Consider the following 26,105-nt stretch of genomic DNA (forward strand, 5'->3'; position numbering starts at 1 on the left):
GGCTCGAGGGAGTGGAGGGGACAAAGGGGCAGTGAATAGAGGGCCAGGGGTGTGCTAGTGCGCGGTCAGTGGGCAGAGCCCAGGACTGTAGGGTGGGAATGCACAGTGCAGGCTCACAGTCCCTGCCTCCCTCGTGTAGTTTATGCAGAAAGGTCCTGATTGCTTCGAGATTCCACCAATTAAGTGGGGGAATGGGACTAAGGTGTGGGAATGGGTCAAAAAGCCTCCCTCACAAACACTTTGCAACATCCAGCAACTTCCATAGTCCCACATACAAGCTGTTTCTGGCCAACAAAATGAGAAAGGTTTTCTGCTTCCTCCAACTTCTGCCTCAGCTGGAGCTATACTTTGTGTTCTGTGAAAGAGGCTGGATGGTCAAATTCCCCCATCAGACGCCCGGTGACCTGGGTGAACGCCCCGCCTCCCGCCAATGCAGGATGTGATGGACAGAACACAGTGGCACCGGACAAGTGATGAGGAGCACAGCTCACAGCAGGACACCCCAAGGCACAACCTTCCCTTCCATTACATGTGGGGAATTCTGTAGGGCAGTAGCTGATGGCCTGGCAAGGAACGGGCTCTCCAGGTTCGGTAACTATGCCTTTGAATGGCAAGGTCAAGCAGTAGGACCCTAAAGCCAGGTCTAGATGGACTGGAGACAACAGGGGCATCACACAGGCAGGGAGGGCCACCAAAGGAGACCAATGACACCTACTTTGGGTGTCTTCTCCTGCCTGGGCATGGTCATTGATTTCACCTGCAAACACTGCTGGAGCTTTGGAGAACTAGAACCTTCTGATTGGCTGCATCCACCCAGCTTCTGTTCTTCCTAGCAGTAGTAGGGGCCTCGGCCATGGAAAGTGGGAACCACAGGCTCCTTCTTTGCATGATGCCATGACTCCACATGACACTTAAGTCAGGATAGGCATGGCAGCTCTGAAAACACACCTGTATGCAATCATCCTGGCTGAAGATTGTCCCTGGTGGCGGCCATCCCTGAGCTCAGCTTCTGTGACTTGGCCTTGTTGAGCCTAGAGCCTCACATGGCCAGGCCATTCTTTCTTCTCTCTCTACATCCGTTACCCTCCCCCAGCTGACTGAGGATTCTAAAACGGTCCAACATCCCTGTCCTCTCCAGAGCTTGGCCTACAGCATGATGTCCCCTGAAATAATAACTGAGATTTCCACACCTGCGCACTCACTGGAGGAGGGGCTGCAGCTCAGTTTCTTAGTTACTCAGAGAGGCCAAGACCAGGGGAGCTGAGGCACAGCATGGTAGCCTTGATGACCCACAAGAACCCTGTCACATTTACTAAAGGAGCCTTCAACACCAGCCACCTCGGTCCCCGCCTGGGACACTACCACCAAGTATTCCCTGGCCCCTGCCTGACCCGCAAGGCCCTTCCCAGGCTCCAAACTGTCTCGACCTTCCTGGGTTCAGACTCGGGATCTACCCGGCTGACAAAAACCCTCAGGAGGCCAAGGCCACCTTTTCTGCAAGCATGCTCTCATGTAGCTGAGAAGACATCTTGCTGAACTTGACCCCACAAACCTGTCTGGAGCTTTGTTGTGTGTTTGTACAGTGTGCCCATTCATTCCCACACTGTGGGCACCAGGGTTCTGATACCTCCTGAGGAGGGCAAAAGACTATGCTTTGTGAGCTGGGCACACTGACTACTTGGAAGCCTACTGGACTTCTGTGATGTCACCCAAGGACAGCCATGGAGGCTCCTTTGTCCAGGCTCCTGGCTCTTTTTTGGAGGTTTCATATCCAGGGTGTTTCTGACTCAGCCCAGGGAAGGGCCCTGTACAGGACTGGGCAGTCCAGGCTCTGGTGTGGCCCATGCCTTCTTTCAGTTTAAGTCAATATTTTGCTTTGGAATGGTTTTAGATGGTTCTAGAAGGCACCACCCTCCTCATCTAAGATCCACTTCTAACATCCCTCTAGAACCTGGAACTACTGTGTCATGTTAACTATATTTTATTTGAGTTCCACCCACTTTTACTTGAGATCTTTTCTGTCTAAGCACCACCCAGGATATCACACTATACCCAGGATCACATCTTGACATCTCCCAGCTGTGACCAGCATCCTGACAGTTCCTGGATCGCTGGAGGGGTGTACAGAATGTTCCCCACCTGGGACTGTGAGAAACAGTGGTTATATATTTAGGAGAAAAGCACAGAGGTGCCTGCAGAGCCTGGAGTTGGAGCTGAGGCCTTGCCTCGGGGTGGTTCAGCTCAAGATATTATATAGCCTGCACTTGGTTATGCATTGGAAGGAGTCCCGCCTACCTCCATGACCTACTACCTCTACACATCCTGTGCAGAAGTTGGTCCCTTGTGCTCCTATTTAGCTGGACTTTTCAGCATAGATTTGTGGATGCTGTGTCATCTTTGAGTCCAATGACTCATGTATTGCTCCAACTATGGTTGCTATGGCTGTAGTTGACTCTGACCTTGAAGATGCTGCAGTTGTTTCTAGTCTGGGTGCTGTTGCAGTTGGCTCTAGCCTCGAAGATGCTGCAGCTGGCTCTACCCTTAAAAGATGTTATAGCTGGCTCTGGCCAAGATGCTGCTGTTGCCCCTGGTTGAACTTTCCCAAAGTCACATCAGAACAAGTCTGGTTCACAACCATGCGTCAGTGCCCTTTGAGGACCGTAGCCAAGGCATGTGTGGTTTCTGCCTGGAGCCGCCTCTGAGGCATTGACCACGGATCCTGAAGTTAAGGGACCAGGGCTTAGGGGCCTGTTTTGGAGCTGAGGGAGGTCACCTTTGGCAAAATGAGAATCACCTCCTGGGCACAGTGCATGCTGGGATTTTGACCTGGGGCTCTGCCCTTAAGATCTTCTGCCTCCCTTCCTTCTAATGCCACCAGTGCTGTCGAAGTCCTTCCAGTCAGTTCCCAGAAAAGTGGCTTCAGCAGCACGGTGTCCCCTGGTCAATCCATATCCTCTGCCCTTACAGCCTGTCCCTTATTGAGTAAGAGCTGCGTTTAAACCTTACACCACCCCGAACAAGAATTCACACTAATGTTACAATAACTTTCGCTAGTCCTTCGCCTGACTGTAGGTCTTGGGGCAGTGACTCCCGAGGCACTGAGACACAGTAGAAGAGCATGCTGTCTGGGCTAGGTGGGCGATGGAAAGAGGGAAGGGGTGAGGAGCCCTGCCATTATACAGCTATGTCAGGAGAGGGCTGGCACAGAAAGGCATGTCTACCTGGGGGCCTTCAGCCAGCATCAGGCAGTGAGGTGTCTTTATTGTACAGCACCCATGAGGGGAAGACAAAGTTCCAGAGACTGGGAAGATGCCACAGTTATGGCTATGTCCTGCAGACAGGGAGGAGCTGGGAGCAGGATGATCCTCACGAGGATCTCAGGGTCTGTACCTCCTCAAGGAATGTCCTAGGAAGATGCTAGAAAGTTCAAGGTCACAGCCTCCCACGGAAGTCACCTGGAGGGCAGAGATGTGGGTGCCTGCTCTACGCCATTAGGAAGAGGAGCAGCAACAGCCAATGCCTAGCATGTGCTCTTTTCTTTGGTCACAGGCTGACCGGGATCCAGAGCATAACAGGTCCACCAAAGGCAGGGCCCCACAGACAGGAGGAAAGCCGTGCCCAGGGCCATTGAGCAAAGGAGAGAAAGACATGAGACTCTGCAGCCAGTCAGGCTCCTTCCAGGTTCCAGGAGCAGCCCTCACTCTAGACCCCCACAGACGGATGATGCGTAGGTATCAAGGCCACAGAAGCTACTTTGCTGCTCTGGGGAAAGTGCCATTTGGGGCTGACACTGTCACTGGAAACTCAACTGCTAGAGACTGGGATGTGTGAGAGCCCGTGAAGGGGCAAGGAAGGCATGGTAACGCCAAAGGCTCTTCTCAGAGGATCAAGGGTGAGAGTAAAGATGGAGGAGAATGGGTCGTTTACTGACTGCTAATGACGGGAGCTGTCCGCTGTGCCTGCACCCCGTGGGAAGGAGCCTTCCATGGGCACCCACTGCATGACAGTAAGAGTCAGAGAACTTAATATACCACCCAGGGACTCTTGAGAAAAAGCAATGCAGTGTCTTCTAATTCCCTAAATGTCATTTGTTGATGTCTTTATCAGCTGGGCTGTGTAACAGAACTCACAGCTCAGAGCCTACATCAATTTCAGCCTCTCGTGTGTGTCTCACACTTCTGGAGTCATATCAAAGCCCAGGACTGGGTTTCTGGTAGTATTGTTGCTGTTGTCTTATTTTATTTTGGTGGTATTTCATCCTGGCTTGTTGAAGGTCTCTTCACTGATCTTCACCGATCAAAGCCCAGGACTGGGTTTCTGGTAGTATTGTTGCTGTTGTCTTATTTTATTTTGGTGGTATTTCATCCTGGCTTGTTGAAGGTCTCTTCACTGATCTCCACCGTACAAAGCCGCCAGTCCCAGTGGATAAGAGTCCCACCTTTGACCTCACCCTACCTCTATTTCTGCCTTCACTTTGTTTCTTCAAACACTGCTATATGGAGGTTAGGTCACTAAGATGTGAACTTGGGGCATACATAACTCAAGATCTCAACATGGAGGAAATCACAAGGGTGTCTCCCATGGAATTCATGTGTATGGGTCACAGGACATGGATCACAGCTGGTTCTGCATCCTGGAAAGAGCCAGGGGTTGGAGCCACCTGGGTTGAGTCCTGGCCCAGCCACCAGGGGTCTGAGACTATGGACATCACCACCTCTTCACACCCTCAGCTCCTGCTCCTGAAAGCTGACACTAACAGAACCCGACCACATAGGGTTGGTGGTAAATGTGTGCGACTCCAGTGAGGCCCTAAACATGGGGCACGATGTTCACTGACATGCTCCCTCCAGCGGCAGTTTTAGGGACAAATCACCCTGCTCCTTCCAGGAACATGTACACACTGACAAAATAGAGCAGACACACACACACAACACAGGGAGAACACAGGCATGAGACACAGGGCTCTGGAAGCCATGCTGAGACATGGGACGAGCACCCCCCGCTGCGCACTGCACGCCTTACCTCGGAAGTAGGGGATGTAATGATGTCTGAACACGGATGTAGGGCTTGGGTGTTGGGACAGGGACAGACAGCTACTGGTACCAACACTCACAGTACCAGCTGCGGGCAACAGAGAGCAGTCAGTAACCCTGGGCTCCTCTACCCCAGAGCCACCAACTTGTCCTAGTCCCCACTTGGCCAGGGACATTGTCCCTCTGCTCTGCTGGGGCCCCTGAAGAGGGTCACCCAGCAGGCTGTGGGCCCTTCTCCTTCAGATGGAATCAGGAGATGCTGCCTCTGGGACACAGGATGGCAGCCAGGGCTTAGGACACAGCCTCTGGTCCTGCCTGTGGCTCACTTTGGGGTGTCCTTGAGATCAAGAACAGTGGGAGGGCAGCTTCCAGAGGTCAGGGAGTGGTCTGTCACCAGCATCCTCTTGACACTTGCCATATGTAAAGCTTGGCCCTGTAGGCTTTACCCCTGACCAAGCAGTCAGTAGTCAAGCCCTCTCGGGGATGCGAAGTCAGAGGTCAAGTCACAAGGGGCCTTAGTGGAAGGGCTCAAGAAAGTCACTTCTGTCCACACACCGACTCTTCTGTTCATTTTCTCACTCACTCACACATCTCCATTCATTTACTCAATCATTCATTCACTCACTCAACTCTTCACTCAATTCACTCATACATACACTAACCATTCGTTAACTTACTCCTCCACTCACTGACTACTCCATCAGTTCATTCATTAACCCACTCACTCCCTCACTCAGTTGCTCATCCTCTAGCCCACTCACTCATTTACTGTCTCTCATGCACACACTCATTCACCCTCTTTCTTCACACTGGCTGAGCAGGGTGGACCAGGCATATTGCAAGGAATCGATGAGAATGACTGCAAACAATTAAGTTGATTTTTCCACAGAGTTTTCAAAAATAAGAGCTATGGTCCATAGGTGTGAAAATGGGTCATGCACAGCCAGAAGGGAAAAAGCAGGCTGGAAAAATCCCTCCAAAAGGCATTGCTTTTGTGCATGGTCCCTGTGGCTTTCACATGCCAACCCAAAGCTGAGGAAGACAATGCACACTGGCGGGTGGGGGGCGGTGGGGAATGAGGCAACAGGATTGGAGACCCTGCGCAGGGCTCTCTCCCAGCTTGGAAGGACATAGGGGCCTTTTGCCAACTTCTTTATTAAGACGGCTGTCTCTGGGGTTGCTGCGTTATAGGTACAGCATTAGACATTCTGACTATGTATTGGTGTAGCCACTGACCCTGGCTCCCCAGCTCAAGTCCTGCCAAACCCCTGTGGGCTCACAACAGCCTGTGACTTGGCGCCCTGCCTCATGTGCTGACCGCTCTGTCACTGCCCCCAGAAGCCCACTCTGGTTGTTTCCTGTGGGCCTTGGAGCTGTATGCTTCTCAGGATGTGCACTGTAGATGCAGACAGCTCCTCCAGCCCCAGGGTGACCATCCGTCCGCCTCACGGCTACCTAGACCTGAGGCAATCCTTTCCCTTAAGGGGGTCTCCATTGACCGCCCACGGGCATTGCCCCACCCCAAACTTTGCCACTTTTCTCAACGAATCAGGAAGCTACGTTTGTATCAGCAAACTCATTGAGAAGTACAGCCTCACCAGGGGTCAAGGGAAGCAGGGTGTGGGATAAATACCTGGGCGGCTGTAGTGCTGGGGTGACCGTGATGTTGGGGTGTAGTGCCCGAGGCTGACGGAGCCAGCAGAGCTGGGGCTGGAGGTCCGGCACTGCTTGTAGGACCGATCATCCTGATCCCCCTGGGTGGGAAGACAGTGTGAGAGCACCTGGATCAGGAACACTGCTTGCCCTTCACCTGCCCCACTGGATTTGCCCTTTAGATCCCAGGGGCAGAAACAGCACAGCCCTAAACAGAGCTCAGAGTGCAAACAGAGCACATCGGGACAGTGAGGTGGGTCTGAGCTATAACAAGCCCCTTGGCCTGGCCATGGGCCCACTGGACGTCCGCCCTTCTTGTCCATTGGACCCTCTGGGATGGGGTGAAAGAACGCTACCCATCCCCTCCCTCTTAACCCTCCCCTGCACTCTGAACCCCTGGGACAGTTTGAGAACACTGAAATTCTCCTTACACGTGAGGGAGGCGCTAGACACTCTGAGGCACCTTCTGAGGTGCAGAGGTGCCCTCTGGGACTCAGAAGCCAGCACAAGACCCACAAGAAGCGCTGAGGACGCAGCCCCCATCGTAGCAGGAAGAGAAGCTTCTGAGAGCAGCCAGAACAGGCGACAGCAGCATGAGATGGCATGGCACCATGGTTTGAGAATCAGACTGCCCATTCCTCGCCACGAAGCCTGGTGGCCTGGGTCATGTCAGCCTTCCCAGCCTCATCTCAACCCCAAGCATCCCACAGCACCAGGGTCCCCACAATGCCCAAGGCATGGTTTCCAAGGAGACAGGCTGAGGAGCTAGTGGAGGGACAGACAGGGACTCTGGCCATAGAGCCTTCTTCTAAAGCTCCAAGAAGAGCAAAGCATTGCTCAGTCCGAGACGATGAGGAGATTCATCACTCTTGGGACCAGCCCTGTGGGCTGGAATGGGACACTCCCAAGGATAGGGAAGGCAGGAAGCAAATGGCCCCAGTTACTTGACATCTGGGCCTCAGTTTCTCCACTGGTAAAATGGGGAACTCCTGGAAGCTATCTCTGGGTGATGTTCTGGGGTAAAAGAATTAGGTATAAAATGACTGCAGCAGGGTTCCAGCACAGAGAGAGAAAACTCGAAAGTGTGCTGTGCCCCTATGCCCCTCCCAGCCCCGGGCTCTGCCACATGGCCTGGAGTCTGAGGGGCCTCAATCTGCACCACTGTTTCTGAGGAAAGGAGCCCTGGAGCTCTACTGAGTTCATTTGATAGTGCAGCTCTCAGAGTGCTCAGCCTCAAGGTCCCAGAACTTCTGGTACATCTACTTGGGGGCAAGAAGTGGACCCCAGCTCACCCAAGGAAGTCATGACCCAGGCCAGGAGCTGCTGGGCGACACCACATTCCCACTGTTGGTGAAGACGCGCGCGCACACACACACACGCACACGCACACGCGCACACACATGTGCGCACGCGGGAACATGCAGATGAGATGTGATTATAAAAACAACCAGCAGGTGGGGTCCCCTCCCGGCGATGTGAAGGGCCCTGTGGCCCTCAGGGTGCCATGCTGGTCATCTCTATAACCCTGCAGGTGGTAGCACCATGAACACACAGGGCGCAGCAGACGTAGGTGATGGTTACCTCAGTCGGCGTTGGTGAGAGCAACTGAGGCGACTGTGGACACAACGGAGCCGTCTGTTAGTGCGCTGTGCCCGGGGTTGCCTTAGGGTAAGAGGGCTGTCTGGTAACCACAGGCAACCCAGGCACCCGCATTCAGTGACCTGAGAAAGAGCCCCTCCACAAGAGATGGCTTTGGTGCTGCTTGGCCCAGCGCCTTCCTCCACTCAGCCCACCAGATCCCATCTTTATTCTCCACAGAGACCACGAGTTTCAAAACAAAGCTGTTTGTGGTTCAGGGACCACGGTGGCAATACCCACTCGGCCTAGCCCATTCAGATGGGGTGGGGGACAGCAGAAAATGGTGGCTAGGACCACAGGCTGGGAGAGAGCGAGGAGACAGAGGCTCAGGGAGGTGGCTCCAGTCCTTATGTTTCTAGCCACTGGCTCCTCTGCACTAGAAGGATGGCCCTTTACCTCATTCAGGGGACCCAGAGAGCAGGGGCCGCAGCCAGCTTACCTGGGCCCATGTGAGTCCTAGCTGAGCCTAGCTTGGCCTTGGCTTCCTTAGGTATAACTGGGAAAAATCATTCCCAGGGGTCGGGCCTGATCACAGGGACAGAAATGAAAACTCTGCTCATGAGAACAGTCCAGAGGGATGAGGCTGTAATGAAGCCATCGGATACTCTACGTAATGTCCATGACAAGAGCACTGAGGTTTTCTATTTTATTTATTTTTTTACTTGTTTGTTCATTTGTTTACTTGTTTGGTTTTTCGAGACAGGGTTTCTCTGTGTAGCTTTGGAGGCTGTCCTGGCACACCCTCTGTAGACCAGGCTGGCCTTGAACTCACTGAGATCCACCTGCCTCTGCCTCCAGAGTGCTGCGATTAATGGTGTGCGCCACCACTGCCTGGCTGGTTTTCTATTTTATGTTGCCCCACCATGCACCATGCAGGGCCTCAGAAGGAAGCGGCGTTATAGTGGGGACACCCCTTCCCTTCCCCTGGGGCAGCCTGGTACTGACCTCTGCTGAGGCAGGTCTCACAGGCAGTATAGTCAGAAGGTACAAACTTGTGGTTGTGGCTGAGCAGATACTGGAGAGGGTGACTCCTGAGTCACATACATACTCTCCCATGCCGTCCCACTGCCCTCTGAGGGACACGCCCTTAAGTCAGGACTATCTGTGGGTCACATGGATCCTACTACACGGTCTCAGATGCTAAAAGAAACTTCAGAGGTTTTCAGACCGTGTCCACAGCTCCATGCCACACATATGAGCAGCAACATTGTGTGACCCATGGATAGAGGACAGTGTTGTCAACGGTCTGTGGTCCTTTATATCACCGATGCCCACTGCAGCCCTTCCCACCATGGCTTCCTGAAGCCAATGCAGGAACACCAGTTTTCCATTCAGGGAGAGCCCTGGCGGCATCCTGAAGCTGAGTACAGTGGGACTTGAACCCAGCTCCTAGGCCTGAATTCCCTGAGGATCAACCAAGGAATCAGCCAGTGGATGGTCTGTAGCGGAGAAAGGCTTTGCATCTCAGAGAGACACAGTCCATGTGCCTGGCCTCTGATGCTCTTCAGTTGCCTGCTGCCTAAAGGCTAGATGCGGGACGGTGAAGCCCCCCACGCTGGCACATGGTGGGTGGTGCAGTAGCCACAAGGCTGGTGAACGCCTCCTCAGGGATGCACACCAGGGGGGCCACCTGCTGGTCCCTTTGGTCTTCTCAGCCCCTGAATGGCCCTCAGAGCCTGTGGGCTTCTCTGGCACCTATGACCTATGCAGGGTCAAGTTTGGTAACAACACTGCTGTGTATGTACAATGCCCTCACTCCCCACGAGGCCTTGCTGAAGCCACAGAAAGGAGTCAAAGGAATAACCATTTTATGGGATGGAGGTGGCGCACGCCTTTAATCCCAACACTCAGGAGGCAGAGGCAGGCAGATCTCACTGAGTTCAAGGCCACCCTGGTCTACAAGGCTGCACAGAGAAACCCTATCTTGAAAGAAAAAAGGGGGAGGGGAGGGAATACCCATTTTTCTGTCCTAGGTGAGCATCTGTTTTGAGCCCCACAAACAGCCAAAGCCACACTAAGGCCTCCTCTGACAGAAGGAAAATGAAACTCAATAGGAGTTGCTGTGTTCAGTGGAAATAGGCAGCCTAAATAAGACATCACCAATGCACGCTGCCTACTTTCAGACATCACCACTAGATGCTGCTAGTATTTAGGCGTTTGTGCTAGCCTGCCTTTGGAGTTCTGACAAGATACGCTCTCAGCTGCTGCCACTAAGAGCTCCACCTGTGCACACTCACTGTGTTCCCTTTAAAAGGGCCCTGCCACCTCCCTCCCTCTCTTCTCTCTCCCCCCTCTTTCTTCTCTTTCTCCCCTCTCTGTTTTTCTCCCCCCCCCCCCCGCCTCTCTCTTCTCTCTCCCACTGCTTCTGTCCCCAGAGGCCAGTCTCCCCCTCCTTTCCCTTTCTACAGTCCCTTTCCCTTAATAAAAAGCCCTTCCACTTGAACTTTGTCACATGGTGTCTTTCTCTCTCAAGCAACTTAAAGAAAAAAATGACAACAGATGCTGCCTACTTCCAGACATCACCAATACTTGTTGCCTACTTCCAGACATTACCACTAGATGCCGCCTACTTTCAGGAACACAGGGAAGCATGACCCGCACCGTTCAACCAGCCTGGGGATGGGCTCAAGACACCCATAGAAGAGGAGCTAGCCCAGGAATACAGGCTCGAGGCCATAAAGGAAAGATGATATACTTCATGTGTCATGAAAGCTCTCTGTACCCAGGAAAACACAGACATGTTCAGAGTGTGTTTCCCTTTTCCCAACCCTGTTCACCTCCAATTCACTCTCAGACTCGCTTCCCTGAGGGGGCGTGGTTGAGTGGGAGTGCCTTAAGTAAAGACAGACATGTAACCTGGGGGCGAAGAAGCTAAACTCTGTCCACAAGAGCCAGCTCTGGGGGAAGCATGCAACACACGGTGAAGATCCATACCTCGCCATAGCTCTGCCTGTCCCCCATGGCCGAGTGGCTGATGTAGGGCGAATAGGAGATCATGTCGGGGCGGTCAATGTTATAGATCGCTTTGTTTTTGGGAAGAGCAGCCAAGTCCCGGTAGTCCAGGATCTCATCGCCAAGCTTCGCCTGATGGAGGAGAAAGCAGAGGAGGGGACACTGATGTCACATGCCGGGCAAGAGCAACTCCACAGCCAGCAGTGACGATGGCCCGGGCTTCCAGGGCACACCCAGCCCTCAGCAAAGGTGGGGCAGGGTTGCAGGACCAAGGACCTGATCACAGGGATAGCCCTGGGGTCAGACAAGGAGACTCAGGCTATGACCTAAAAGCACACGTGGTTCATATAGCACGAACATATATCACGGATGGACATGTACACAATCCACTACTCACATCAATGCACACACAGGTATGCCTGTGTGCCTTTCTAAGGTGATGAGGGGATACACCAACAACTACACCCAGTCCCACATGATAACAAACTCCTGCTGATCCACAATACATCCCCATATATTGGCACACCTTCCTGCACACCAGGGCTTGCTCCTACAAACTTAGACAAGTGTGTGTGACACACATACATACACACACACACTCACTAGCATAACTCACCCCATCCACACCAAATGAGCACACACAGCCCCATCTGGGCTCGTTTTCATTCTCTCTCTCCTCATCTTAGCAACTTTGAGCAAGTACTGAGGAGCAGCATTTGACAGGGCGCTGGGGCGTGGTCCACACGCACTCACTGTGAGATGCTGTGAGCCACCATGCTGGCTCAGGCGAGGGCCACCTGGCTGCTGTCGCTCATTCTGCCCAGCCTTCTCAGGCAGTGTCCCACTGTGCCCATCTTACTCTAGTCCCACATACCTCCTCTGGCTCTAGGAGAATCTCCGTTCTTTCCAGCCCCCAGCCCAGCTCTGGGCTGGCCCCTCCCTGCTCAGGTCTAATTAGCGCACCAGCCTTTGCCAGGTCTCTGCTGGGATTCTGAGACAAAGCCTCAACAGCCACAGCAGATACTGAGCTGCACCAGTCTCAGGAAGTCATGGCTCCGTGTGATGGGGACATTCTCTGTGCTCTCATTTACAGGAGAGCCCAGAGCTCAGAGAGGTTGGGCGATTTACCCAGAGTCATGCACCTAGGAAGGCATGGCAGCCGAAGGCTCTAGAACCCCATTGGTACTCCCTTCTGTAGGCCCCACCCTAGCAAAACTCTCAAGCTGTAGCTACATCAAGTGGCTCTCCTGAAGACACCTCCAGGCACCTCCCACCTCAGGCTACCCACATCTTTGCTTATTGCCTTTCCGGACCCTATGGGGCTCTCCAGAGCCCAGCAGCCCTCATCCATCTCTAGGAAGCTTTCCCGAGTACTAGAATCACTCTGGAGTGAGGACTCCCTGGAGACATTTGGCAAAGGAACGCACTTAGACTGAAGGCCTAGTGCTTCACATCCCTGGCCTCAAAATATCTGAGGTCAAATCTTAAGCCAGGGTTTATGATCACCATGGAACATCCCATTGGGATTTTCTAGCTGTCTGGATGAATGGAGCTCAGGGGATCTTTCCCTGACCATCAATTGATCATGGTCTCCTCGGCCCCCATTCCGCACTTCTGCCGCTCAGCGCCTGCCTGCAGTTTCCATCCTTCATCTGAGAGCTTGGCACATGCTATTCCCACTCAAGGAGGTCTCTCTTCCATCCAGGTCAGATTCTCTCTTGGTGTCAGGGCTGGCCTTCTGTGGACTGTATGTCCTCTCCCACATCCCCGGGTCAGGACTAGAGTTGTCCAGGACCCCACCCTTTGTCCAACGCTGAGCAACCATCCATCTGCACAGGCTGGGTGGGCAGCCCAGCCTCTGTCTCCTGTAGTGCTGGGTCATCAACTGTGCTTCAGGCACTGCTGGACTGTTATGAACATATCACGCAAATGCTCTGCAGAGGGTCCTGCAGGCTGCAGTGGGGACACCCCAGAGACCTGCACCTCCAGGGAACCAGAAACAATGAGCCCTTTCCAACTACCTCTCCTCCCGGCCCACAGTGCTTGAGTACGAGGCCACCTGGCTCTAGGTGATCTGCTCCTTCCTCAGGCTCCTGCACAACCTGGGCCCCAACAGCCTGAGCAGTTGTCTGATGCAAACAGTGGTTGCCAAGTAGCTCATGGAGTTACTTTCTCTGTGCAAAGGCCTTGGATGGTTGCCCTGACAACGGGTTACGCTTTCTCATTAGCAAAGGCTATTGGTGTGCATATATGTGGTTTTCCTTTTGGCTTTCTTCTTCACACTCCATGAAGCAAGTTAAAGGTGACCACTGTAAACATGTATGTTCCAGCCCAGCGTAATACGCAGTGTGGTGACTGTTCCTTCAACTCGTGCCCATGGATGCCACCAGAAAGAGGCACCATTCGCTGAGGTTTCCCATTGCTGAACAATAAGTAACACTTGTGGTGAGAAAAGCAACCACAGAGCCCGCAGAGCCCCGGCTGCAGGGTTCCACTGGAGGGACAATGAGGGGGACCTTGTTCCCCTTCCTGCTGGCAGGGGCTAGAGTATGGCTCAGTCAGTAGGGGGCTTGTCTAGCCTGTACAATACCCATGATTCTACCCTGGCCATGGCATATGTCAGTCACAGTGACAACTGTAACCCCAGGACTCAAGAGGTCCAGGCAGGAAGAACACAAGGTCAAGATTATGCTTGGCTAAACAAGGAGTTTGAGGTGAGCGTGAGCTACATGGAATCCTCTCTCAAGGGAAGAAAGAAAGGAGCAGGGAACAGAAAGGAAGAAAAAGGTAGATAAATGGATGGTCCTAAGGGGCTAAATGGATCATTCAAAATGGGTGCTGCTTGATGCTTGACAAATGAGCAGGACGCACACATACTCACAGAGAGACGATGCCACCCACAAAGCAAGGAGAGGTCTCAGGAGGAACCAGCCCTGCCCTGCTTGGGCCTTGGCTTCTAGGCCCCAGAGCTGAGAGCAGAAGTCTCTCTGCCCAGGCCCCAGTCCCTGATCTTGCCATGCAGGCCCATGACACTGAGAGCTGGCATGCTCTCAGTGGAACCCTGGACAGTGGGCTTGGATTCACCGCAGCTCACCGATGAGCTGCCTTCGGCCCACAAGGGGAAACGCTTTGCCTAGGGTACACAGTAAGGCTCCGAATCTCACAGGCACAGGCTGGGACTCAGCACAAGTATCCCCAGAGGCACCTTTCTCCACACTGGTCACAGTGACCCTAGGAAAGATGCTGTTATCACCGCATCGGAATGATCCCTTGGCAACCATTGAGGGAGGGTGTAGGCTCAAAAGACAGGCAGGGAGAGAGACCCTCATCTCCCTACCACGCTGCCAACGATCCAAGGCCTGGCCAGTGTAGGGAGAGGATAGCAGAAGTGGCTTGCCCCTGTCACCTGCCCTCCCCACCCCTACCTCTAGTCCTGGAGCTTCTTTTGCCACTAGGCTGCCCTTCACCCTGTGCCTTAGAACTCTCAGTGACAACCCTTGTCACTCACACATAGCACTGTAACAACAATACTCTTCTTCCTATAGCCCTGCCCTCAGATGCAACTGTTCTAACAAGTTTTTAAAATAGGTCCAATCTTTCTTATAGTTGCATGGGTGCTCTTGTGTACACACACACACACACACACACACACACACACACACAGTGCACGTGCATCCCCCCCAGTACACTTCTCTTGGGGAGTTAGTTGGGCAGGAGCTTCTGTGCACAACACGGACCTGCACAGTGACTTACAAGCCCACAGCATCCTTCCTTCAGGTGGCCTTGGCTCACTCCAACTACAGACCAGCCATTCCCCTCCTGCAGTATTATGACCACAGCTATGCACTCTGCTCTCCCTCTCATCACCAGCCAGTTGGGGGACAAACTCCTAGGGGCTTAGCCAGGCCACACGGACGTGTCCAGGCCTCAGGTTTTGAGTCACTTTCCAACCGTGTACCCATTTCTTCCCCAAGGCAGGGCTGAGTGCCCAGCCTCACCTTGAGTGCCCACAGTGACCATCCTCAGCAGACTACAGTCTCTACTAGCACTGGCCCAGTGACGACCCCACCCCCACCCCACAGCGCTCTCCACGGTCCTCACTTACATAGATCACACGGCTTGGGGACCCCGACGTGCTGGAGGCAGGCACAGAGACAATGCTCTCCGAGGAAGTCCTGGTTTCCTAGAACAGAGTTGTACAGGTTGACCTGGAGTGGTGCTGTTGCGAACTTTCTGGAGGCATCTCCAGGATTCGGGCAGGAATGCCAAGGAGCTCAGCAGGTAGAATTTTCCCCTTTTTGTGGGTTGAGGGAAGTCTCAGAACACACACACACAGGTTTGGGTGAACAATTGAAGGCTACAATAAACAGCAGGCCACGAGTGAAGGTAGGCAAGGTGTCCACAACCTGACACGCACTGAAAGCTCAGAATGTCCCGAGGGATGCTGAGGTGAGGTGCTCATATCTCTGCAGATGAAGGCAGGCGGGACTGTCTAGCAACCCCTTGATCTCCATGGCACACAGAACCTCTGCTACTCATGGATGAGCTTCTCTCCTTGGAGGGGCTTCAGTCCTTCAGCCACACCCTCAGCCACACCCTCCAGTCTGCTGACCGGGCCCTCAGGCCCTTCTCAGCTGCTCCTTCCTGTCTTACCTAGGCTCAGCTGCCGGTACCCAGTGATGTGTGATGTCACTGCACACCCAGCCTCCTCCCAGTCTCTGCTGTTGAGTGCCCAGCCTTCTTGCACAGCCCGGCTCTCCTCTCCTCTGCGTCGCTAGCTCTAGTGCCTCCTTCCCCTCCTTCCTACAGACCCCCCCCCACCTCTCACACCTGACTGATCCTTACAGCAAGGCCCTTGCACCCGGCCACTCTACACCCCTTCTTCCGGTCTAGCGTCCTCCATGCCCATTCTCTCACGCCTCCTACTCACCTCATCTAAGAGGAACATATTTCCACCAGGTGTCACTGCCTCTCAGAAGGAACGAGCTCTGACCCCTCGGCCCTTGACCTCATGTCCTCTGCTGAACCTCTTCAGTGACCCCCAATACCGCCACCCCTGCCTCATTTTTCCTCGGGAGGCTCTTCCTTGCCCCTGGAGTCTGCCATGTTCCTCTCCTGAGGCAGTTGATATCTGTTAAGGTCCAAGTTGGCCTCCCTAAATTTCCTAGGCTGAGGCCCTATCTCGGAATGTGACCCTGTGGAGATGGGGGTTCCTCACAGAGGTCACAAAGGTAAAGTGGGTCACTGGGTAGCTCTAAACCAATCTGCTTGGAGTTTTCCTAAAAAGAGTTCAGAACATGAACGCACATACACACGAGAGAGAGAGAGAGAGAGAGAGAGAGAGAGAGAGAGAGAGAGAGAGAGAAGCATATTTAAAAAAAAAAAAAAAACAAGACGCTGCCTCTAAGTCCGAGCAAGAGGCCTCAGGAGGAGCTAGGCTGCTATCACTTGGGAGTTTAACCCCTGCCACAGGGAGGCAGGAAAGTATTGAAACCTCCAGGCTAGAAGAACCAAGCCGGGCCTGAAGGAGGCCCCCCATCCTGAGCTCCTCCTACACTCGACATCACACCAGCAAGGACAGGCAGACACTGGGACCAGACGTGCCGCACAGGGCAGCAGCAGACACAAACCTGTAAGGCACAGGGCACGGTGCCCGGGCAGGGCTGGCTGCAAACAGAGCTGTGCATCTAGAAGGGAGAGAGGAGGGGCGGCGTGAAGCTTGCTCTCCAGACCCCTGCCATCCCTCTGCAGGGCCTGGCTCTGGGCCCTTTAGCAAGCAAGCTCCACCTCCCCAGGGGCCCTCACTTCCTCAGCCCCTCAGTTCGGGGCTACACTGACATGTGCCAACTGGAGGGGCCTGCCTGACCCCTGGCACCACAGATTTCTGAGGCTGACAGGAATGGGATTACCTCACAGCACTGGCTGTCCTGGCCTTAGTCACCACATACCTCAGAACCACTATATGCAGAGAAGGTCCCCCCTCACCATGCCTGTAACTGCTGCCTGTAAGATGGGGCCTGCTCTAGCAGTGAGAGGCCAGGGGGCTTCTGTGCTCCACCGACCCTAGATGATGCCTGCCTGGCCCCCTTCTCTAGAAAGTGGCAAAATGCCCAGATAGGTCAGAGAGGTGCCTGCTGTTCCTGGCATGCACTGAAGACCAGTGTGACATTCAGAGCAAAGTCCCCCACTGGTCATGCCAGGCGAATATGTGAGCCAGCCCCACAGAGCAGGCAGAGATGACCACTCCCGGCTCTTTTTGTGCCGTGGACTCTGGCCACTCTGAGCAGAAATGACGCAAGCTCTCCTTGTACTCAGTCCCCAGCTGTGTGGGGGAGGGCAGGAGACAGAACCTGTCAGCAGAGGAGACAGGGAGAAAAGGTAAGGTCACTGTCAGCAGGGTGAGAAGCCTGCCCCCTTTGCCCTGACCTGAAGTCTGTTCCACAAAGACCCACAGCGAACTTCAGGGCCATGATCCACAGGGCCCTGTGTCACTGCCGTGTTCCACCCACGGAGATAAGAACAGGACCTGGGCCTTGCGGGGAGTCCACAGGCCTCATTCATGCCCGTTCTCAACTTCCAGGTACAGAAGTTCTAAAACATATGGTGGATGCCAGGTGCTCTACTAAGGATGCCATGAAGCTGTGGACAATTGGTGTTGTACTACAGCTCCCATGATGCCTGTGGGTATTGGGTGGTATGCTTAGGCTCCCATGATGCCTGTGTATCTGGGCAGTCATGACTCCATCTCCTAAAGTTCACTGCACCTATCCCAGATGCTGGGGACCCTGTAACCTATGGTCCGTCCACAACATCCTCCCTGCCTGGGTAGAAGAGGAACAGCTACAGGATTGGGGTGGCTTTCCAGATGGCAAGGAAAGCCTGAGTTTCTTCCTGCTGGCCTGGCCATGCAAGGACAGAACAGTCAGGAGCTAGGCTCTTAATGAAGAATGAGTCCCCTGAGTGTCCTGGAGATGTCCAAGGGCCCACACCAAAGGGTACTTGTTATGGTGACTATAAGCCCAAGACAGGGAAGCCATTTCTTGTCACTGGGTAGAAAGGAGGTGCTGCCTCCACTCAGTGGCAGCTTTCAAGAGTCAATAACACAGGGGCCACCTCTATGCTCTGTCCTCGGGGACAGAAATCTTCTTAAGCCAGCCAGGCCTGCCTGACTTCACTTACTCAAGGGCTACTCACATAAGGAACAACAGAGTGCAGGAGTCTGTCCCCTTCACCACCCCCCCAGGCCAGACCAGACAGCAGCCAATCCTGGGGAACCCAGGCTCAACACCAAGAAGCCAACTGTTCTCAGGCTGCTTGAGCTCTGCTCCAAATATTGGCCGAAGGAGACAACCTTCATGCAAAACTACTCGCTTCAATAGCTGTACAGACCAGAGAGCCCTGGATGTAGGGCCCTCCTGCACAGGCTAAGGAGAACAAGGGTGCCATAGTTCCCAGTCGGGCGGCACCCACCCCTCAGGGCCTTCCCTCTGGCCAGGGACCAGAGAAAATGAGGAAGGCTGTTGTGCCCTGCAGCTGGTGTGGGGCATGGGCCAACCTGCCCAGTCCTCGAGCCTGACTGGGGGAAGGGAAGAGAGGAGAGCAATGTGCCCTTTCCTAGTTCTGTTCAGTCTCGGTCAGGTTGCTTCCCTGAGTGCATGCATGTGTGAGTATGTCCGGGGCCTCTGGACATGCCAGGCTCCTTCCTTCTGCTGAGCGCTTGGGCAGCACAGAGGACCCTGCAGGCAAGATGGTGTCTATGGTCACCTCTCCACAGATCATGACTGAGGGCAGGAATGCCCTGAGTGACAGATGCACAGTTTGCAGAGAGAATCAGCCATTGGTGAAAACAGAGCATACAGCGTGCTATTGCTCATTGGCCTCTTATCGGAAAAGCCAAGCAGAGATGTAATAGGATGCCAGCGTGATGGGGCAGAGTAATGCAGAGTCAGGGGAGAAGGGGGGTAGCGGTGGGGGGTGGGGAGGGCTAAGCACCTCACAGCCTAAGGCAGGACTGCTGAGAGGATCCTGGAGAGCGCCCTGCTAGCCACGGCCTCTCCGTGTTCCTCCCCGCTGCCTGCATATCCTCCTTCTTAGATTTCTCCTCTTCCTCCTCCCATTTTCCTTCTTCCTCCTCCTCCCTCTCCCCTTCCTTCTTCCCCTCCTCCTTCTGCTCTGCACCTTAACTACACAAGCAAGAAGGTACCACCCTGGAAGCTACTCCCATGCAGCTCCCAGTGCCTGGGTGTGAGCTCCGCATGGGTTCTAGCGCACCCTCTGAATGCTTCCTTCCCGTCCAGGGTGACTACTCTCTCTTCATCTCTAGGCCATACTCCTGGTGCCTGGCACACAGCAGGGCATCTGTGGGGTCCAGAACCCATCCCTTCCTAGAAGCTGGCATTTGCTCTCGGCGCCTGGGAGGCCATATGTGTCTCACCTCAGCAGCAGCTGTGTTCAGGGAGGGCTGGCCACACCTAATCATCCCATGGTGTGGTGGCCATGTCAGGAAGGCCACCTGTGCCCTAGGACAAGAGCCTCGGGTTGCAGTGGATCAGTTGACCTGATATGTGGGCTCAGTGAGTCATACTCCTCCCTGCCAGAGCCTCAGTGAAAACTCAAGCATGGAGTTTGCCTGGTTGGCAATGCTCTATGTGCCCTGCCCTGCATGTGCAGGAGGGTGACATGCCCATCTCCATAGCGAGAAGACCGCAGGAGTTCTGCACTGGGACTTGCTGTGTGTTTTGACAATCCTGCTCTCAACAACTTAGCCTATGGCAGGCAGGCCAGCTGTCATGAGGGTGTGCGAACCGTCAAGCCCAGGCACAGTTTGGATCTACAAATGTTCTGATGGTCACAGGGACTATTTGGGGTCTCCCAAACTATCATGGCCATCTGTGCTCACTGACTAGACAAGGATGTCAGCCACCTGGTGTCCTTGGGGCCCATTAGACCAGTATCATGGCTCATTGACCTATCTATTCCCCCACTGTCCCCTGGGCCTGGCTGTCCCATGATGCCTCTGAGGCCTGGCTGAGAAGCAAGAGTAGGCTGGCCTGCGCCTCCCCCTCTAACCTGCATGTGGAGACCACAAATCTCACCAACCTTGCTCTTGTCTCCAGTCCTGGCTGCTTGTCGACATGCTGGGTGCCAGATGGAGGAGCCTGTGGACAGATTGCCAGGGGAAGAGGTCAAAGAGCAGTTCTGGGTGTGGTGTCCAGGCAGGAATACCTGCGCAGTACCCTTCAAACGGGCTCCACACCTCTCTGTGACACCGAGGCCAGAGCACCTGAGCTTCTAGCAGCTTCTTGGCTCACGTGAGGTAAAGACGTGAGCTTCCCCTTCCCAGTGTGGGCTGCTTACTTCAGTGGGCAGCAGTATGGGTTCCAGAGTGCCTGGGCACACTGCCTAGCCTGGGGGGGTGCTCTTAAAGGTAGCATCAAATACAGATGCAGGGGTGGGGAAGAAGTTCTCATGGCCAGTGCAACATGAAAGTCACAGCACCCACACTTGCCAGTGCTCTGGTCCTGCCGGATACCACTTTCATGGAGAGCTGGTGTGAGGAGCCAAACAGAAGCCCTCAGGGTGGCCGGGAATGGTGACGTATCACAGGCCCTGGCCAGAGAGCACAAATAAGTGTCGCTAGCCTGATCGGACCCTCATTGCGGTGTGGAAAACCCATGCCCGAGAGTGCAGCCTGGACTCCATGCACACAGAAAGTCCTGGCAGATCCCAGTGCAATGGTTGGACCAGCCCAGACTCATGAACAGGATCTTTGTGTCCAGAGATGAGGACACCTTCATGTGAGCACGTGTCCCCAAGCCACTATCCCAGTGAGCTGTGCTTGGCATTGGCCGGCTCTCTGTCTAAGGGTTCCATTCACATCTACAGGGGAGCCTCTGCAGAGGGCCTCCCACAAGGCAGCCACAGTGGCTGGCCTGACTCTCAGGATCTCGCCTTGGAGACAACAGGCAACAATGGAGATGACTGACACATCTGACACCATCCCCAGCCAAGGCTTGCCTCGGAAAAGTGGGGGAGACTGTCTGACACATGGCTTGGAATGCCCCTCCGTGGTTACTCAGCATCAGTCTGTAGACAGAACACAACAGGTGCAGCTGCTACCAGCTCTGTCCTCTGCCTGGCCCTGCTCAGCTGCCCTGGGACCCCAGGAGAAAGGGTAAGTTGCCAAAGAAATGAAATACCAACACAAGGCCATCTTCCCTTGGCCCACTGATCGTGTCCACTCTAGTGGTGGTCCTCGTGCCCCCACGCATCCCGGTGTCCCTTGGTCACATGCTCTGGGATGAAGCCAAACCTGTCTAGCCTCCCTGATAGCCATGGGCAGGGGTTAAGGAGTGAGCGCTCCCCTCTTGCTGCATCCAGTCGGGTAAGGACCAGGTCAGCAGGCTGAGCCAATGCTCCGTCACGCTCAGCTGAATGTAGGCTCCTGACCGGTGCTCTGCCTTCCCGTTTACCTATTCATCCTGCAGCCTCCAGTCTCTCACCATGGCCAAGCCAAGCCCTGTCACACCTCCTCCAAGCAGCACTCCCAGTCTTCTGCTGGTGTATCTGGGCCTCACACCAGCTCCCTCTGGCTAGCTGCTCTGGAGGGAGGGCTGGCCTGCCTCACCTCTCTATCCCCAGCACTCAGTGGGCAGTGGGAGACACAGGGTCCTTATTCCTCAATTAAACTCCAGTCCAGACTAGGCTGTGGCCCCTGCTGTGGTCCTTGACCTCCACTGCCTGTTTTAGGCCTACTTAGCCCAGTTTTAGGCAGAATAATGCAAGTTAATTCACCGGGAATCCTTCCCTCCAGGTGCCTGGCCACCCTTCCTGTCTTGTGACATTTCCTCATTCACCTCTGGTGACTGAGCTTTGCCCTACTTTCAGTGAGGGTCCCTACCCTAGATGCATGGGATAGTTTTCACTGTTAACTTGACACAACCTAGACTCATCTGAGAAGAGTTTCACTTGAGGAGTTCTCTAGATCGGGTTGGTCTTAAATTTTAATTGATGTAAGATGACTCAGTCCATCATGGGCGGCACCATTCCCTGGCTTTGTGCCCTGGACCGCGTAAGAGCAGAGGAAACTAACTGAGTACTAAGCAAGCAGGCAGCATGCATGCATTTGTTTCTCTCTGATCTTGGCTGTGGATGAGACTGGCTACTTTAAGTTCCTGCCTTGATTTCCCTGCAATAACAGCCCAACCTGAAATCATTTCCTCCTCTACGCTGCTTTTGATCGGGATATTTTATCACAACATCAGAAATGAAACGAGGATAGAGTAGTTTCTCCCTTGAGATCAAAGGGGACAGAACATGCTACCCCAACATGTGACCAGGCAGCAGCATGTGACACCCATGTCTTCTATGGCAGAAGGATCACTTTAAGCTGGTTACCTGAGGAGGACACAGAATACTCAGGAGTGATAGAAAGGAGACCACTCACTACAAAGGGGAAACTCAGATTTGTATAGCGGTATCCGTGTATGAGGGTATAGTATTACCTGGTAGATGAGGGGACTGAGTTACCAGGGATCCCATCACCGGGGAAGTGTGCTTAGCACCTTCGATAGAAAGCCTCCCACACACACAGACACACACACACACACACACACACACACACACACACACACACACAATCCCCTTCCTCCATTTGACATCTCCCTGATACTTTTTCTCATGGCTAAGAAAGTGGTGTGTCAGCCAGAAATCAGAGCTGCCCTCTGAGAGTCGCCCTGGAGATGTACTGTCACCCTGTGTGTGCATGAGGGACACATGCTCCTCCCTGCCCTTTTTTCTTTCGCCGACCTTCCATCACATGGGTCCCCACTAAGCTGGGAAGGGTGCAGAGAAAACTGTTTTTCCTCCTCTACAAGGACCACTGCCTGCCCAGCTCTGCTTTTAACCAATAGGAAAGAAACGAGGGGAGCTCTGAGTGCTGCCATCAGAATGTAATAGCAGCCATGGACCCTGTTGAAAGGCTCATCTAGGAAGAGATGCCATGAAGCCTGGCTCGGCCTCCAGCCCCACGAGTCCCAAGGAGCCCTCTCCTTTACTAAACTGTCCAATGACGACAGTTGCTGAGGCTATGACTTTGGACCAAGCTCTTGCACCAGGACCCAACTGAACAGCCGAACCCAAATGACGTCATTCCCAGGAGAGTTGTGAGATGAAACCATGCTGTCTAAGAGACAGGACGGGAAGGGACCAGGCATAACCTCCGCTTCGGGCCTGCTGGGCTGGCAAGCTCCTAAGCGCCTGTGTGACCCACAGCCACCTTCAGTCGGCGTCTCTGTCTCCCGCCCTGCCTCAGGAGGGAAAGTGACCTGGCAGTGTCATCACATCTCATCTCTGCCACTCCTGCCGTCCACACCACCACGTCCTCTGCTCGGCTGTGGACCGCTCAACCTACTTTAGGGAACGAAACATTTCATGGTTCTAAAGCGAGGCATGTAGCGGCTAAGCAGCGTCACTTGTCATTTTCCATGTTGACACCATTATTGTCATTTATTTTCATTTTATTGGTATTGTGTGGGGGTGCGTGTACCGTGGCACGTATGTGAAGGTCAGAGGTCAAGTTTCTAGTCAGTTCTCTCTTTCTACCTTTACTTGGATTCCAGGGGTGGAAACTTGGGCCAACAGGGCCTCCAGCCTTTGAGCCACCTCACTGGCCCTGTTAATAGGAGTTTTAATGGTGAGTGGGTAGGGTTCTGGTGAATTCAGTAGAAGGCTCCTTTCTCCCAATTTTCCTTTGCCGATGTTATGAAGGCTGCTCTTTTCCACACTTCAGGGAGGGAATGTGGTCTTGCTGCGGTGTGACAGGGGGCACCACGGGCCAAGGCTCAGATGGGACACGACTGATAGTCTGTGAGTCCTCCCAGTGGGAACGAGGCCCGAGGGGCAGTGGCGGACCTCACGGCCTGCTCTTTGGCGGCCTGGGCTCCCTCGCTCAGGTTCACTGACACCTTCAATGGAGATACTGCTGAGTCGAGATCACAGTCTGTGTGTGTGTGTGTGTGACGGTGCCAGCTCCTAGGACCAATTTCACCACCACCACCCCCTGGGCACAGTATGCAATAGGCACGTCCAAACGCTTACCTTGCAAGTACATCTCCTCGCCCTCTGAGAACATCTGGCCGCACCTGACGCATAGCGCACACGAAGGGTGGTAGTGCTTCTCCCCGGCCTGGGGAGACACAAGGCAGGTGAGTACTGCCACTGCAGTGGGCACCCACCATGCCATAGCGTGCAGGGTGGGCATCCTCCCTGTGCACACATCTGGGAAACCTGGACAGTGAGCGCAGCAAAGGCCCAGAAGGCACTGGGAGCAGAGATCTACACAAGCTAGGCAGGGGCACCCAGGGCATCCAGGCCCTGTTCAAAGGCTGGGAGACCTAGCTCCACCTGCCTTATCTTTGATCTCGGGAGACCAGATGTGCAGGGAACCACTCCTGGGTGTGGTCGTGGACAGGTCAGTATCAGAGGAGGGTCTGGTCCCTTCACCTCTGCATGTCCTGGGGTGGAAGCAAGGATTGGAGGGTGGGAGGAGGCAACTTCCTTTCCCTGGTGATGGGGACAGGGAGGGTAGTGTGGGGTTGCTTCGGTTTTTGTATCTCTGTACTCCTTAATTCCCTCAATTGTCACTTTCTAGTTTAGTAACTCTTTAAAAACCATTCAATTAGGTGACAAATTTTAATCTTAAAACAATAAATAGACTACACTAATTGTAATTTCTTGCCTCTGGCTTATTCTTACATGGTGCCTAAAATGTCTTAAAGTGCTGATTCCAACATCCTCAACAGTGAATGCTGTTCCCAGGGTGCAGCCGGTGGGCTAAACGTGAAAGATGAAGCCGGTGTCTCACAGCATCCTAAAATGGGAAGAGGTTCCACACCCACCTCTGAACTGGAATCTTAATTGGCACCTTCCCGAATAAGGGGGGGGTGCTAAGAGTCCTTACCTCACTCCCTTCCTCTGTCTGTTTTCCCTTGAAAAAACTAGGCCAAGGCTCCAGCATACGGAAAAAGAGAATCTAGAATCTCTCCTGTGTGGGCCTTGCCAGCTGCCCTGCCATTTTCCTCCTGGCTATCAACTCAGCCCTCACCCATGCTCACGTCTTGGGCCAAGGGATCCTCAAGGCAGAGAGGAGAGGCCCCAGCCATGGCAGCAGACCCCAGTCCAGATCCTGTTCATATTAACTACCACCTGGATTCCTCTGGCATTCCCAACCTCACCAAATAGCCTTGCTTCCTCCAAAAGCCACCTCCTTCAAAGGAGTCTCCCCGTAATCTCATTCCTTCTGACCCATTCCTCACTGCCTGGTGAGGGTCCAGCCTTCTTCCTCCCAGAACACACTGAGCTTGGCTAGCAGGGCTGGTGCCTGGGCCCTTCCAGGACTGAACCACTTCATGGACAGTGGTCACACCCAGTGCCAGCCTGATGACAGGGTAAGCGTCCACTGGTGATTACAATAGACAGCACAGTGAGTGGGCAGGGGAGCTCTGTGTTTTTAGTTCAAAGTGACCCGTGATTTTTTAGCTAAGTCAGCTGGTTGCCAGAATTGATGTTCCCCAGTTGATGACCTTCCCATCTGCCTCCACATCCAAGTTCTCCCAGTGGGTCTGTGACAGCCCCAAGGTAAACAAGCCCTGTGCCCCATTTGTGAATTTAAAGAGACATAGAACGCTGGTGGGTGCAGTTTCTGAGACACCAGGCTCAGGGCTGGAGAGATGGCTCAGTGCTTAAGAGAGCTTGCTGATCTTCCAGAGGACCTGAGTTCAGTTCCCAGAACCCAAGTCGGACAGCTCACAATTACAACTCACAGCTCAA

The 26,105-nt window shown here is 53.9% G+C and overlaps 1 protein-coding gene across 2 annotated transcripts in view; it reads right to left on the reverse strand.

Annotated features, from left to right (window-relative positions):
- The window catches only part of Ablim2 (actin binding LIM protein family member 2), a 124,732-nt gene that overhangs the window by 34,776 nt on the left and 63,851 nt on the right, over positions 1–26,105 (reverse strand). Inside the window, exons 4-10 of one of the 2 annotated variants that reach the window (XR_007835498.1) lie at positions 24,375–24,462; positions 20,376–20,434; positions 15,382–15,459; positions 11,259–11,408; positions 8,268–8,300; positions 6,667–6,787; positions 5,023–5,121 (exon numbers count right to left, since the gene is read on the reverse strand). Coding sequence is in view for 1 of the 2 variants with exons in the window: in XM_051200188.1 (XP_051056145.1) it covers positions 5,023–5,121; positions 6,667–6,787; positions 11,259–11,408; positions 15,382–15,459; positions 16,907–16,963; positions 20,376–20,434; positions 24,375–24,462 (652 nt within the window). In the remaining variant the exon portion in view is untranslated. Of the gene's footprint in view, positions 1–5,022; positions 5,122–6,666; positions 6,788–8,267; positions 8,301–11,258; positions 11,409–15,381; positions 15,460–16,906; positions 16,964–20,375; positions 20,435–24,374; positions 24,463–26,105 lie in introns of both variants that reach the window. The other variant, XM_051200188.1, reaches the window with a different exon arrangement.

This window comes from Phodopus roborovskii, unplaced genomic scaffold (genome assembly GCF_943737965.1).
Source record: "Phodopus roborovskii unplaced genomic scaffold, PHOROB, whole genome shotgun sequence".
NCBI classification, from domain to species: domain Eukaryota; kingdom Metazoa; phylum Chordata; class Mammalia; order Rodentia; family Cricetidae; genus Phodopus; species Phodopus roborovskii.